A 14,415-nucleotide genomic window follows, 5' to 3' on the forward strand; every position below is an offset into this window, starting at 1 on the left:
AAACAAGAGTGAAATAAACCGGAAACACACTTATCACGCCCACAATCACTACCCGTTGTGTCTCTTCCCATCCAACCCCCCAACCCCCCCAGATGGATTCTGTTATACATCATCCTGCGGTTGTAGCAGCTATCTGCACCCTCCAAGTCCCTCCCAAGCTAATGTCTGTAGTCCTGACAGCAGTCGGATCAATAGTGTGGAGCCCTCGATGATCACTCTCCTGTTGCTACAGCTGCCTCCGCCACTGATTCAGCTGGACTCAGATGAGCAGAGAACAGAATCGGTGCGATCCCACAAAACGTGAGCGCGCGTGCACGGCACACACGACGCATCGAATCGTGACATCAGAAAGGACACGGGGCAGGCAACCCAGGGTATGTTCCTGAATCCAGAGCGATCAGGCTCACGTGCACACTGAACAGTCAAGCCGACGCTAAACAGCCGGAATTTGCCGTTTCCCCGGTGCTTGTACGGGGATTCATTTCATTGGAAGCCCAGTAGAAGTTATTGCAGTTCGAAAGCAAAGCAAGCAAACTGCGTAATAGCCGCTTTTGAAATCTGACTTCTAAAAATAGCATGAAAGATGTGTGCAGTGTGGAAGGGAAACTGCCGTACTGTGTCTTTGTTCCTCATGTGTGGGTGGATTCCCTATGTGCTCCGTGTGTCCTGCATAAGGGAACGCTTCTGATCTCATTTCATTTAATCCCTTAAAAGAACAGCTATAATAGTAGGCTGATGTCAAATCATTTGGTACAGAGATGCATTTAATTATACTGCAATGGAGTTGTCTTCAAACAACATATTTGTTTACCACATGCACAATATATTTGCTCAGACGTTTTTTGTTTTTTTTTTTCTTCTGAGGATTGTGGTTCTCAAAAAGGGGGGGGAACCTTTATAAAAAGATTTAGCTGGTTAAACAATCTTATGTTTTTGCCTGCGTGCAGCATACAGATTGACTGTAGCTATTCCGAAAATGTCCACATTACTTATTTCCATTTCCCATCAATAATTTTTTTGCACACTTAGTCTTGAAATTTCACGTTGTTACGTAAAACTAAACAATCATATTGTAACAGATTGTAATAGATGCTTGAACATTTTGAATGCACTTCACTCAACGTCGGGACGATGATGGCTCCTTGAGATCGAAAGTATATTTAAGAAATATACTTAAGTGCAGTGTAACACCATCTCATTTAAGTACTTAAGATTCATTTTCTACTTTTCCAACTACATTCAGAGGGAACACACTAAAATGAAAAGGAGCACTTTTACATGATTGATGATTAGGGCAAATACTTGTTTTTAATTATAAAGTTTTTGAGCCGTTTTGAGAAATTATTTTTACTGTGGTATCCCACACTAAAGGATTTGAGTCCTTGTTCCACCACCACTGATGTCGGACCAATATGAGTCAATACAGATTGAAAGGGGGCAATAAGATTGCTAGTCTATTCAAGCCGCTTCAAAAAGTCTAGGAGAGCTTGATTATCTTATGTGTGCCTAGATTAAAATAAAGAATGAATAGTTACATGGCCATCAATATCAATATTGCTGCGCTGCTTTGCCTCCCTGGAATTCTGAGGAAAGTCTCAATGTCAGCCCTGTCCTGCTCCGCATCCGTGAGTGGGTCTGTGCTGAGGGAGGTGAGAGTAAAGGGATGCGGATTGAGGACCCAAAGGATTTGGTATTGCACTGCAACACACTTACAGTACACCATCAGGGGCATTGGCCTCCCAAAGGGTCTCACGGCATTTCAAGGCAGTAGCCTGTGCTGATTTTTTTCAAGGCTATTTTCTCTCCCTCTCTTTCTTTACTCATTCTGCTGACATCTGTGCAGTCGATGGATCTGTAACTCTATCTCACTGCCTCTCTCTTGTGTCCCACCCTGACTTTATTTTCGCAGCCTTTCACATTTGGTAAATAAGCAAAATACAATCAGTGGTATCGTTTGACTGCTCCACTGTAATTTTGAGTACAGCCCCTCCTTTGTTTTATGCGCAGTTGCATTGTTTATAGGCAATTTATTTGTAAACACAGTTCTGTATAGGGTATAATATGGGTAATAATATTCCTCTGTACTTTCGGGCGATGCATGCTTACTGATAGTCAAGGATAGGAGCAGAGTGGAGTAAAAATGGAGTGGCTTTTAGAGGGGAACAGGAGACGTCCTCTAATAACTCAATTGGAAGTGAGAGTGAGAACACACACGCGCACACACACACACACACACACACACACGCGCGCACACGCACACAGCTCGTAGCTAGCACAGCCAACAGGATCAATCCTGAATGCATTGGAGTCAGTTGGCAGCACCAAATGATCCCAATCACTTCAGGCTTCATACAGAGACCAGGCTGGCTGAGCTCCTCTTTCTCAACACATGCTTCCACCCTTTCAGAGTAATAATTAATGCCTCTATGTGTCTTTTAGAAATTCGCCCACTCCATACAAACATAGTTCACGCTTCACCAGACAGTTAAGCATAAACACTAACAGCAGCACATTTGAATTACTCCAAAAAGATACTCATTCATCAGCCCCAACCAGTGTTTTGACTGTGTAACTTTAAACCGTTGTCTGTATATATGTAGTGTACCTGTGAATGCCTTTCACCCTCTCGCTCACTGTATGTGCCTCATCAACATGCCTAAGAAATATTGTGCCTGTATGCACATGTAAATGTACAATATACAGTATAAGTGTCTGAAGATGATCCTTGTGGTTATATATGACGTCCAAATGTAGACAATGGTGCTCTGATAAACAATAGTGCAGTATTAAACTGAATGAGGTAAATGAAATCCAATTTAGTTTCCCACAAGTCAACCGGCTATCTCTCTGTGTCACATTTCTAATATTCGTGTTTGACAAAAACAAGGGGATCTGCTCTGTATCTTACCGTGACACCGTAGAAGTTGGTCTCGTTCATGACGTCCAGCACCATCTTTCCCACTTCGCGGTCATCAACAGTGAAGTTGTGGTAGCTGTTCTGCCGTTGTTTTATCCGGAGCAATTCCATCACTCGAGTCAAGGTTTTCGCAATGACCCAGATCCCATCGTAGGCAAAGCCGTGAAACTTACTGGCCTCCACACCTTTTTGTTGAAGCTCTCGGCTGTATTCCCTCTCGTACTCCTTAGGGGTCTGGAAGAAAGATAGAAGCAAGGAAATCAAGTCGAGAGCTTCGGACTATATGTTCTTTTTCAAGAACAACAATAATAATGTTATTTCAAATACATTATTATCTGGTCAAAGGAGAAGGGATTATTTTCCACACAATTAGAGATTCTGGAAATAAGCTGTTTTGGGATCAATGCACCTACTGGTAGTGCAGGACGAAAACACAGACAAACCCCTACCATTGATTCTGAATCAAATCTTTGGTTCGAAACAAGCATCTAAGATGTCTTTTGTTTTAAGATTAAGTTCTCTCCTGTGTCCAGAGATATTTCTAAAAACAAACACAGGATGACTTTCAACAGATGCTCTTAAATAACAATCACAGGCGCTCTGCAGGTTGCAGCCAAAGGTACAGTCACAGTTACAGTCAAAGGAAAACGAATGAATTAGTACAAAAACCCTGGTCTAAAAAAACAAAACCATAGTTTCGTTAAGAAATAAACACCTTCAGACAAAATGAACCAAAATACTTCACAGTACTTACTTTATCTACCTCAGGTTGTTGTATAACATAAATTCAACTAATACTATAATTCAACAACATCTGGTGACCAAACAGTCTTTAATAAAACACCACGGTGTTATGTGAGCTGTTTGTGCCTATTTTAATTTAATGTTGATTATATTACATATTAATAAAATGCACACCCGTGACACTCACCCTGTCGGAGATGCCCTTGATTTGCCGAGCGCTGAGCGGTTCAAAGTCCACACTGATGTATCCCTCCATGGCTGTAAGCAGCTTCTTGGTGGTGCAGTTGGTGGAGTTGGCCTGCTCCCACCAGTTGCCCTGGTACCAACCGGGGATAATCCACTGGTATTTACTGCCAAACATGTTCAAGTTATACGCCTGAGAGGGAGAGGCAGAAGAAATGGAGGGTTGAGGCAATTAGAGAGATTTGAATTGATGTGCCGTCTTTCTTGATAGTTTGGATCTAGCGAGGAATAATCTGGGAAAATTACTCTTGTTTCTTAAAGTGAGAGCGAACCATCTAAAGTCTAAATTATGCGAAGCGTAAACAGTTGAGTGAGAAATTTAGTGAGGCCTAATTATATCTTGGCAAGATCAGTCTCCATCACTTTGGACATATTAAACTGTTGCATATCCACAGCATTCCCGTGAGACGAATCACATCGTGTTCCAATTTTGTGTCATGGCAGCAATGCACCAATTGCATTTCAAAAAAAAAGCGGTAAAAACTGGCAATACACTTATGGACAGCATTGGCAGAGTTGATACATAAAAGTTGGTTGTAATTGTAGGCTGAGGACTTACACAGCAGAAGACTTTAGAGGCCAGGTTCTCATCAAACTGGCCAATGATGATTCTCACATCATTATCCTGGAAAAAAGAAAGAAAAGAAAGAATAAGACATTGTGACCTAATGCACATTCTATAGCATAACACAAACAAAATGTTGCTATAATGTAAGGTACCTCTACAGTGCAAAATGTCTATGATGTGAAATAGAATTCTTATATACACTATGTGGAGCTTTTTATTGTGATTTTGTGACCCCATGGCTTTAAAGTAATGTTGCAATAAATGCTATACATTTCTATTGATGGAAGTCCTCTGCTCTTTACCATGGAACTGCACTTCGTTCAATACAGCCATTAGGAAGAAAGAGAGAGTTTCCATGTCTGTAATGCTTACGCGCATCATTCTGTGACATTACCCTTTATTTACAAATGTACAGAGAATAAAAAAAACTTATGTGGACTGTATTTTTCATCATTCATCAGCTGCTGCGGAGTATAATGAAAAACAGTGGCTGGGAGACCAAGGCGACATCAAGTCGCAGAGTGTCGATCGATAGGAACAGAGACATTAGTGTCAGCGGGCAGAATTGCCTTCCTTTGCCAACGAAGCTGGAGAGCAAAAATTTACATGGCGATTCTAGAGCACATGGTCCCGGTGATTGACTCGGTAAATAATTCAGATTGCCAGGGTGGAGGAGCAGCATGTTTCATGGTAGGGGGAAAAAAGATCAGGCTCTGGGGCCAACAGTCTGTCAATTAGTAAGCAAATGCATATGTCAAGGAAAAAAAACACAAGCACAGGCCTCCAAACACACACAACCGCACGCAAGCAGATGATCACAAACACTCAAAACTCAAATGCATATACACTTGTGCACACTGGTGTACAGATGGACGGACAGACTCAAAGTCTTCAGCAGCACTAGTCGACTTTAATCACAAACCATCTACGGTATAAAGGGGCTCTTGGATACACGCACGCATTCACATGCACACAGATGTTTTCTTACATGTGTAGGTAAGCAAGACGGACAGGTAACAACTCCAAATGTGTGTGTGTGTGTGTGTGTGTGTGTCTGTGTGTGTGTGTGCGTGCCTGTGTGTGTGTGTGTGTGTGTGTGTGTGTGTGTGTGCGTGCGTGCCTGTGTGTGTGCGTGCCTGTGTGTGTGTGTGTGTGCGCGTGCGTGCGTGCCAGTGGCTACTCAATAACACTGCTCTTCCCTGGAGGAAAGGCACTTAACCCAAATGACTCCAGTTATGGCCAAGGACCGTAGCCTCAGTATAAATTCTGGCCTGCCAAGCAACAACATGAAAAGACTGCGTAGTTGTGAGCAGGGGGATGCGCAAAGTGTTTTGTACATTTGTTGACAGACCGCAAACTACAGGGACCCAGATTTCCTTCCTTCGTTGCTCGAGCTTTTAAATAAACTGTAACTGATATTGTTCTCAAAGACGGTAGTGTCAAAGGCAGCGTTCACTGCTTGTTTTAACTTTATCATGGTGATTTATATGTGATAATGGTTTTGGTAATATTGGACCTCATGAATCCAATCTGCACTGTTAAGGCTTATTAAGCTCACACACCCACACAAACACACACACACAGACATGCACAAAAACACTTTACTAATGATGGTCTTTTATGAGCTTGTGGGAGATGTGATTTGCAGACTGGACGATGTATTACTTCTACCCACTAAAACCTTTCCCCCATCTGTTTGTGCTGATTACAGTGCAGCGAATGGCATGCAGGACACGTGTATGTTTTTCATTTGATCACAAATTGACCAATAAATTCCATACACACTGTTATGACCACAAATCACACAATTACTTCAACAGGCTGATGCTTTCAAAATGAAAATCAATAGAATAATGTCAGCATGCGCCAAAGAACAAGTGGCAACCCACCACGACGTCAACCATTGGTTTGTGAACGGCAGTTCTGAAGCCTCAAGTTGGCATTAAGGCCAGCGCCATCTTGTTTAAAATAAACAAAACATTGGAGTCGCCCTCTCCTGGTTATTCGAGAGAACACAGGTTTTAGGCAATTCCACGTTGGCTTCACTTTCAGGACCTGGTAACCACGTTCATGTTTATATTCAGTCTATGGCCAAAACATGCAAGCTTTCCCAAACTCGTCACAAAACTCCCATTAGAGGAGAAGTAACTTGAAAAACGTGTGACCAGGTATTTAGCATGGAGTGAATCTTGCTTCAACTTGGAGCTATTTGGGGATTTAGACCAGCGGAGATGTTGCATTAGTTTGAAAAGAAAGCCCGAAAACTAATATGGTCCCCACTGTGCTGACGATACTATCAATATGAAATTGACAAACGTATAATTACAACATCAATGCAAGCCATTTGTCTTGAGTTGCACCGCAAGACAGTTTAACATACGTAGTTATTCTATACTAATTGTTATTGGTTATACAGTTTGTTGTCATATCCTAGGCAATACAGAGTAGCTATTGTAGAGTTATAGGAGAGATAATGTGGATATATATTACTTGTGCTCAGATTAATACTAGTGATGCACTGACGTATTGGTTGAGTGGTGCATTGATAAAGAAATCTTATCAACGGTTATATTAGGAACCAAATGGTTTCTATGTCAAATTATACAAAACAACTGACAGCAGACTTGTGTTGTATTAGGGAGGTGGAAAATATCTTAAGAGCAACAGACCATCCCCTGCTACATCATATTTGAGAGGCAAGAGTTCTGAAAGTACAATAAATAATGAAGTTATGATAAATAATAAAGCGCTCTGGTCTTGATTTAGATTTTTAATTTATTTATTTGTTCCTCGTGTGGTCGTCCATTGAATGCAAGTTCCCTCAAAACTGTCAGTCTGTCTGCTAGCATTGTTATTTTATGTACAAACTAAAAAAGGCTAATTTTGATTGAGACTTAAAGGAGGGAAGTGTGTGAGTGTATGTTTGTTTATGTGTGTGTCTGTGGATGGCAGTGTAATCTTCTCTTTTTTTCTGGTGATATTTTGTCAGCCTGTCCAGCATTAAATAGGGAACAGAGAACAAGAGATGATTATCACTTTGGAATTTTTTTTTAAGGAAGAAAGGGGAAAAGAAGGACTGCTTGCACATCCTGCAGAAGCGATGTGTGCCTGTAGTTTGAATATTCCTGCAGGAATATGACAGAAATACACACACACACACACACACACACACACACACACACACACACACACACACACACACACACACACACACACACACACACACACACACACACACACACACACACACACACACACACACACACACACACACACACACACACACACACACACACACACACACAATAATGTATCAAAAAAAGACCCGCCTTAACAAAGAAAATATGTCACCTTCTACCTCATCATATTTCGTAGCTGTTGGGGAAAGACAGTGACCTGCTGTTGTGGGGTGAGCGGGAAACCGACCATTAGGGTCTCATAGCCCCCCACCTACACCCCATCCAAACACTGAAAAGCTTCTGAGGCGATGCAGTGATTTGCATATTTAGAGTTGATCAAGGAAGGATGGCGTCAGCTTAAAATGTCAGCCCTCAACAAGCAGAGTTAGACATACATTTGAGGAAAAACAGCTTATCTTCCTGCTCCTTGCCTGTTCCCCTCTCCCTCTCGTCATCCCTATGTTGAGTACGTCACATCTTTTACCCACAAACCGGCGCTTTTATTTTCTTAATCCTTCACCATGCTCCTCTCGTCCAGCAACTCTTCTCTCGCCCTGTCACGTGTCACACCTATCATTCCGTCGACAATCTTCCCTGTACTGTAACAAAGTGAAAATATACATTGTAGAAGAAGCTAAATGCATATTATATTGCCTCTGGAGATAGTACGTATATTTAAGCCCCTCCCTTAAACTTCATTAACATCTGAAATCAATTAATTTTTTCTTCTTTATCCCATAACGTAAGCCTTTTTGACAATGAAGGTCAAAGCCAGATGAAAAAAAGGTGTAAAGATGTACAGGTCTAATATCTCAGTATTGGCCTAACAATGTTCATTTGAGACGAGACGAAGGAACAGTAGGGAAATAAGGAATCAAGTTTGTATATGTATACTGTATGTGTATTCATATACATAAATTCCCATCAAACATCCATTCGTCAGGGCAGGTCATTAGAGGTCACCTCGCAGACCCCTTTCAGCCATTACGGTGTCCTCATTAGGACTCCACTTGTCTCAATGAGAATTTCTCAGCTCTGCTTAGTCAAAGTGAGAGACAATTCTTTGATAATTATTCATCCACCATCCACCTTGAATGGCTTCAACTATTATACAAAACAGTAGGAAAACACATCATCTAAAAGAATCTAACCAAAAATAGAAGGGAACTTCGTCATTTTGTGTATTTGAAAATCGTCTCAATAGGACCGACCTTGGACGATTCCAGTGTTAATTGAGTCCGACAGGATTGTAAAGTGCCCGGGCTGCATCACTTACCTTGAGCTTCTTGACATTGACACAGGGGTCGTTGGAGAAACTCTCGGTATCTGCTATCTGAATGTCTGCTTTCTCCAGCTCATTAGTCAGGTCATTCCTCACCTGAGAGAGTGGGAGAAGGGAGGAAGAAAGAGAAAGCACAGTGAGCAGTAGTTTATAATTTACAATGTAGGATGTTCATTGCTCCGCTCATCCGACCCCACCACGCTTCTCGGCAGGACTGTTACTGAACAGTCGACCTAATACACACCCTTAAAGACTGAGCTCCATTCTTCTCTCAGTCCTCACCAACTGAGCTATTTTCACAGTTGTTGATTTAAGTTGGTCGCTCGATGTTTAACGTTACAACAGTCGTCAGCAGTTGTTTGGAATCTTGGGATGATTTCCTTCTCACTGCACCGGTAATCACTATTGGTCAGTTTCGGAGGGTTTACAGGATGGGATTGGAGCGGGGGGGGGGGGGGGGGGGGGGGGGGGTGGTTAATCTCCATACTGTAAGTGACATCTTCCCACAGAACTTTCTTTTTTGTGTTTTGCTAAAACCAGCCAGCAAGCAACCGCATGTATCAGAGGGAACAGGTGGCTGTTCTTCCACATTCCAACAGCAGGAAGAATTGGCCATTCGAAATTATTTCAGTTAGTCAAACAAAATGACCAATCAGACCTAAACACAACCTGTTCCACACTCAACATCACATCCCTTAAAACAACAGGAGGCTCCATAAGCAAGTATGAGTGATGTGTGTACATATATTTGTACTTAAAATTAAGGAGCTTAAGAATCGGGGTAAAACATACTCTTCAATGGATTCCACGAACAAGCGCATCATGTGTGCTTCTCTAGATGTACATAATAGTCTGCTGTCAGTTTACCAAACACCACTTCATATTACATACTAAACAGTAGTATGTTGTTGTTTTTTCCCAGAATGGATTCACCATGCGTTCATATTAACAGTCAGTTGGCAGTGAGAGCAGTAAAGACACAGGCTTTCTCAACCTTAAAGAAGAAAAGCAGCTACGCATGACAAACTATCTTCATCCCGATTTAACCGACCGTTCCAAGTGACGATATTTAGTGTGCGATTGTCCCAGTGACGCATTCGATTTTCACAAAATGATGCAAGAACAATACAGCTGTACACTTTAAACGCGTGTAAATGTTTCTGCAGCATTTTTACGACTCCTCGATGTACCGATTCAGAGGAATAGTGGGTAATGGGATCACAGGAGAGAGAGAATAGAGCAGGTACACCATTGTGATTGTTTATCACACTGCCCCCCCCCCCCCCCCCCACAAACAAAAACACATTAAGATTCATCCCACTGCCTTTCCTCTTTTGAACTACAATTTTAGAAAATGTATTTTTTCACATTTTGACTGGTTAAAGCAGGGAAATTACAACAAGTATAACTAATGCCATTAATGACGGCTCTGCTCCATTTCGGTGTTCCAGTAAGCCATGCCAGCATTCCAGCGTACACAACACCAGGCCCCTGGCAGAGAACCCCCCGAATGGAATGCAGCCATTATTAACATCATCAGTTACGCCTGTGTCTCAGCGATCAAAATGGGGTTTTCCTGCAACGTAATCTCCTCCTCTCTCTTTGGCCAAATTTTTCACATGTCCTCCAGCCATGCCCTGTGGCTGTCAGCCCCTCCACCCCCACCTGAGAGACTGGCACTTGGGGGCATATGAAGACATCAGAGAGTGTGTGTGCTCGGCTCACTGCAGGCTCAGCTGGCAGAGACCACGTACAGCAGCTGACAGATGAAGAACCTGAGTGTTCGCCCCACATTTGTCTGCGAGTGTGCATGTGTGCCATAGTATTAAACCCCACACTGCTTCAAATAAATATTGGATACAGCCTCGGAACGAAAGAGAATGTGCACGTACATTCATAAATGTTAATACACTGCTCCCATGCCACCCAAAGTTTTACCTTGAAATGTGTCACTGAAAGTTTTGAAGTTTCCTCATTCAGAGAGAATGTTGGGTCAGCATGAATTCATATTAATATTATTATTGGTAATTATTTAAAAAACATAAGGGAACCCCTTGTCAAATGTCTCAACCAGTCCTGCAGCATAGTCTTCCAGGAGAGAAATTAGTACAGTACAGGTACGGTAACCTCTAGACTGGCTGTATTTTAGCCATATTTTTCCAGAATACGCCTGAGAAATATTGAAATAGACGGTACAGAACTAGATTATTCTAAAAGTTTGAGAAGTTTCTATAGACATTTTCAAACTGTGTTTTGTAAAAAATGAATGATTATTGGAAATAACTTAATATTCAAGCTGAGAAACTACAAGCTTCCATCTGCCAAGGCTACACAGAGCGTTTTATTCGTAAACGATTGATTCCAGGTATCACTTCAGGAAATAGCTGAGGTGTGAGAATACTTACAGAGGTTAACACACCCAAGGTTACCACGAGCACTCTGACTATTTCTACTGCTTTACAACAACTATCTGGTGAATTTGTTGCCGTATAAAAAAAACGAACCCCAAACCAACCTCAACTTTATTTCCCTCGTGTCTCTAGATGTCTGTTGTCATAATCGTCTCCTCTGGTACACTCGCGGAAGCTCTGAATCACTCTGTACATCACTCACTCCTGTACAGACAGTCCCGGACAATGTACTGCTCGCTGAGCTGAAACAACAGGGGGGCTGGCGTGGATCGATACAACCAGGTTTCGCTCTTGAGGAACAATTGGCTTGGTCGCTGGACAAGCTACAGTGTCCTGTTGTGCTGAGCGTTGATCTAAATGGCCTGACTGCTGCAACGTTTAAAAGAAACTAGAAAGGTATGGCAGCTGGGTGGACAGAATAACAAGGGACAATCCCATACATAAAGGACAAAAAAAACACATGCCTATACAACACAAAATCTCACACACAAAACACTTTCCCCCCCTCTCAGAAAAAAAGCATTCATGACACAAGGATGTTTTTTTTGGTTTGATTTTGTGTTTCCTCCACTGGGATGGAAAACAACAAATGCATCCGTGTTCTGCTGGACTGAGTGTTTCAGATAATGTGAGGGAGGAGGAGGGGTGGGGGGGCAGATGGATTGAGGGATAGTAGGAGGGGAAAGTGAGCAGCTTTGCTGCGTAGCAAAAACATCCTCCATTGTCTGGGGCAGCCTGGGAATCCCCAGCAGCAAATCCAGAGGAGAAATAATTCAACGCACGCACGCACGCACGTTGTTTGTGTATAAAGCAACTGTTGTGTTCAGACAATAAATGACCACAGTGTCACACAAAGAAACACACGAAAAACAATAACCACAAACCACACCAACGCTAAATTAAGAGTGTCTTTGGGGGGTTCATATGACAGGAAGAAGTGTCGTCCCACTCCACTGTCTGTACCCTGGAGCATGGTAGAGTGGAACAGCTATCTGTCTTAGGTTTTTGTAATTGATGTGCATTAGGGTTGTCTGCAGAGGGCACAGGGTCATTTACAAAATGGTTCGATCCCCGCTTCCTCCAGTCCACATGCCCACTTGTCCGTGCGCCAGACACCTGACACTAGATTGCCCCCAACGGCTGAGCCTGCAGTGTATGACTGTGATAGAAAAAGCGCGGCATATAGCGGCGCTGTATGAATGAGTGTGAGTGAATGTACTGTAAAGTACCTATGAATACAGATGTTTTATAGTTCTGTTAGTGACAGAACAAGAGTCATCACTTGAGCAACCTTTATTAATGTTTTGGTCCTCAGACCTTCATCAAGCCAATTTATCAAATCGAATGCAGTAAAATTAATGGACAGTGTACAATATTTTTGTATACAATTTTTTTAACCATATTTTTTAAGGATTATTTTTTATCATCAATTCATCTGCTTTTTAGTTTCTCAATTGATCAACCAAATTCAAACCCAAGACGATATCTTCGAATTTCCAGTTGTCTCTAACCAATAATCCATAACCCAAAAATATTTAGTCTCACGGAATCGTGTACAGTAGTTCCGGGTAAGAGTTGGTGGTGGTGATAGTCGCTTGCCAAGAGCTATGTTTACTAGACAAGAGGTTTTAATTCGCCCTCTGAGCAGATACTTCTTCAGGCTCTCTTGCTCTGTCTCTCTCAATCTTTCTCTCTGATACAAAAACACATTGACCCGTCAGTCACAATCAGACTGACCATCAACAGGCAGGCGGGATCTGACACCGGCCCTGGTCCCCCACAACCAATCACAAAGTCAGACATCTGGAGATACCCTCCCACGTAACACAGGGGTGAAAACAACACCCTGTTCTAGGCTACGCCGGCGTGCAAAGGCAATAAAACAAAATTTAAACCCTTCAGGCAACAGCAGGCAGACTAAAGTGAGCGCGCTGATGCAGAGTAAGTGAGTTTGGCTTTTGATGATTCAGACGGCATCACTATGACACTGTGAGACGAACAGACACATCATTTCTAGGCACAGTGTGTAGCCATGTTGCAGTGACGAGTTTGACTGCTTTAGTGAGTGTGTCTCATTGTGTCACACGAACCAGGGTGTTTAGCAGTTGCTTTTTATCATTCCATCCGTCTGCAGCAGCTTCTTGTATCCACACTTTCATAATGCACCGTGTGTCCACCGGTAGATTTACAGCAGAGAGACAAACAGGATGCGATAGGTTCATTTACTCGCAGTTCGCCTTGAACAAATGTGGCAGTGTGATGAGTCCTCGCCCCCTTGTCTTTCAAACTCTATGCTACTTCGCTGTACACATCGCCATGCAAATCCCAGAGTTCAGACTACAATGCCAGTCATGTGCTTTTATAAACTGCCGTGACAAATGCTTGTGCCACAGCCTGATGACAAGCTCTCGACTGGCTTCCTCTCACAGCCTTACACGCCCTGCACAATGGTATGAGTCATTCAGAAGAGGAATCTATACAGCATTACATGGTTATTTGTAATGAACAGCAGATAATGGATGTAGAAAGAAACTGTGAAATGGCCAAACAGGCAAGAGGAACTTTAGATTGTGAGCAAGATTTCTGTAAGGGGAGAGAACGAGACGGAGCAAGTGTCAGCGGGTGGATGGTGAGAGAACAACTCCTGAAAGATTTATCAGTGGTCACAGTGTAATTAAACACTTGAGCTCAGAGGGTTCCAGGCAGAGGACTAATCCTGTTCTCAGTCAGGTCTGTCATCTGACTGACTGGTGATGGCTGATCTGTTCCTGGGTGAGTCCTGCTTGTCTGGCAATCTCAATAATGTTGATTGCTGTGTGTGTGTGTGTGTGTGTGTGTGTGTGTGTGTGTGTGTGTGTGTGTGTGAGTGTGTGTGTGTGTGTGTGTGTGTGTGTGTGTGTGTGTGTGTGTGTGTGTGTGTATAGTCTGGACACTTTGACGCTGCTAAATACCCGGCCATACTTATTATCATCTCTCACTATGATAAACCACGACCCCCGTTTGATGGAACACCATTGTCCATCCAAAAACAGGCACGTGTGCATGCGTTTCAATAGTGCCTATAAATAGAA

The 14,415-nt window shown here is 42.6% G+C and overlaps 1 protein-coding gene across 8 annotated transcripts in view; it reads right to left on the bottom strand.

Moving 5' to 3' along the window:
- Positions 1 to 14,415, bottom strand: part of gabbr2 (gamma-aminobutyric acid (GABA) B receptor, 2) — a 166,813-nt gene that overhangs the window by 62,615 nt on the left and 89,783 nt on the right. For all 8 annotated transcript variants that reach the window (XR_004786858.2, XR_004786857.2, XR_004786856.2 and 5 more), the window contains 4 exons: positions 8,928 to 9,029; positions 4,464 to 4,529; positions 3,849 to 4,037; positions 2,909 to 3,151 (listed from right to left, as the gene is read on the bottom strand). Coding sequence is in view for 4 of the 8 variants with exons in the window: in XM_035620973.2 (XP_035476866.1) it covers positions 2,909 to 3,151; positions 3,849 to 4,037; positions 4,464 to 4,529; positions 8,928 to 9,029 (600 nt within the window). In the remaining 4 variants the exon portion in view is untranslated. The remainder of the gene's footprint in view (positions 1 to 2,908; positions 3,152 to 3,848; positions 4,038 to 4,463; positions 4,530 to 8,927; positions 9,030 to 14,415) is intronic.

Source organism: Scophthalmus maximus, chromosome 22 (genome assembly GCF_022379125.1).
Source record: "Scophthalmus maximus strain ysfricsl-2021 chromosome 22, ASM2237912v1, whole genome shotgun sequence".
NCBI classification, from domain to species: domain Eukaryota; kingdom Metazoa; phylum Chordata; class Actinopteri; order Pleuronectiformes; family Scophthalmidae; genus Scophthalmus; species Scophthalmus maximus.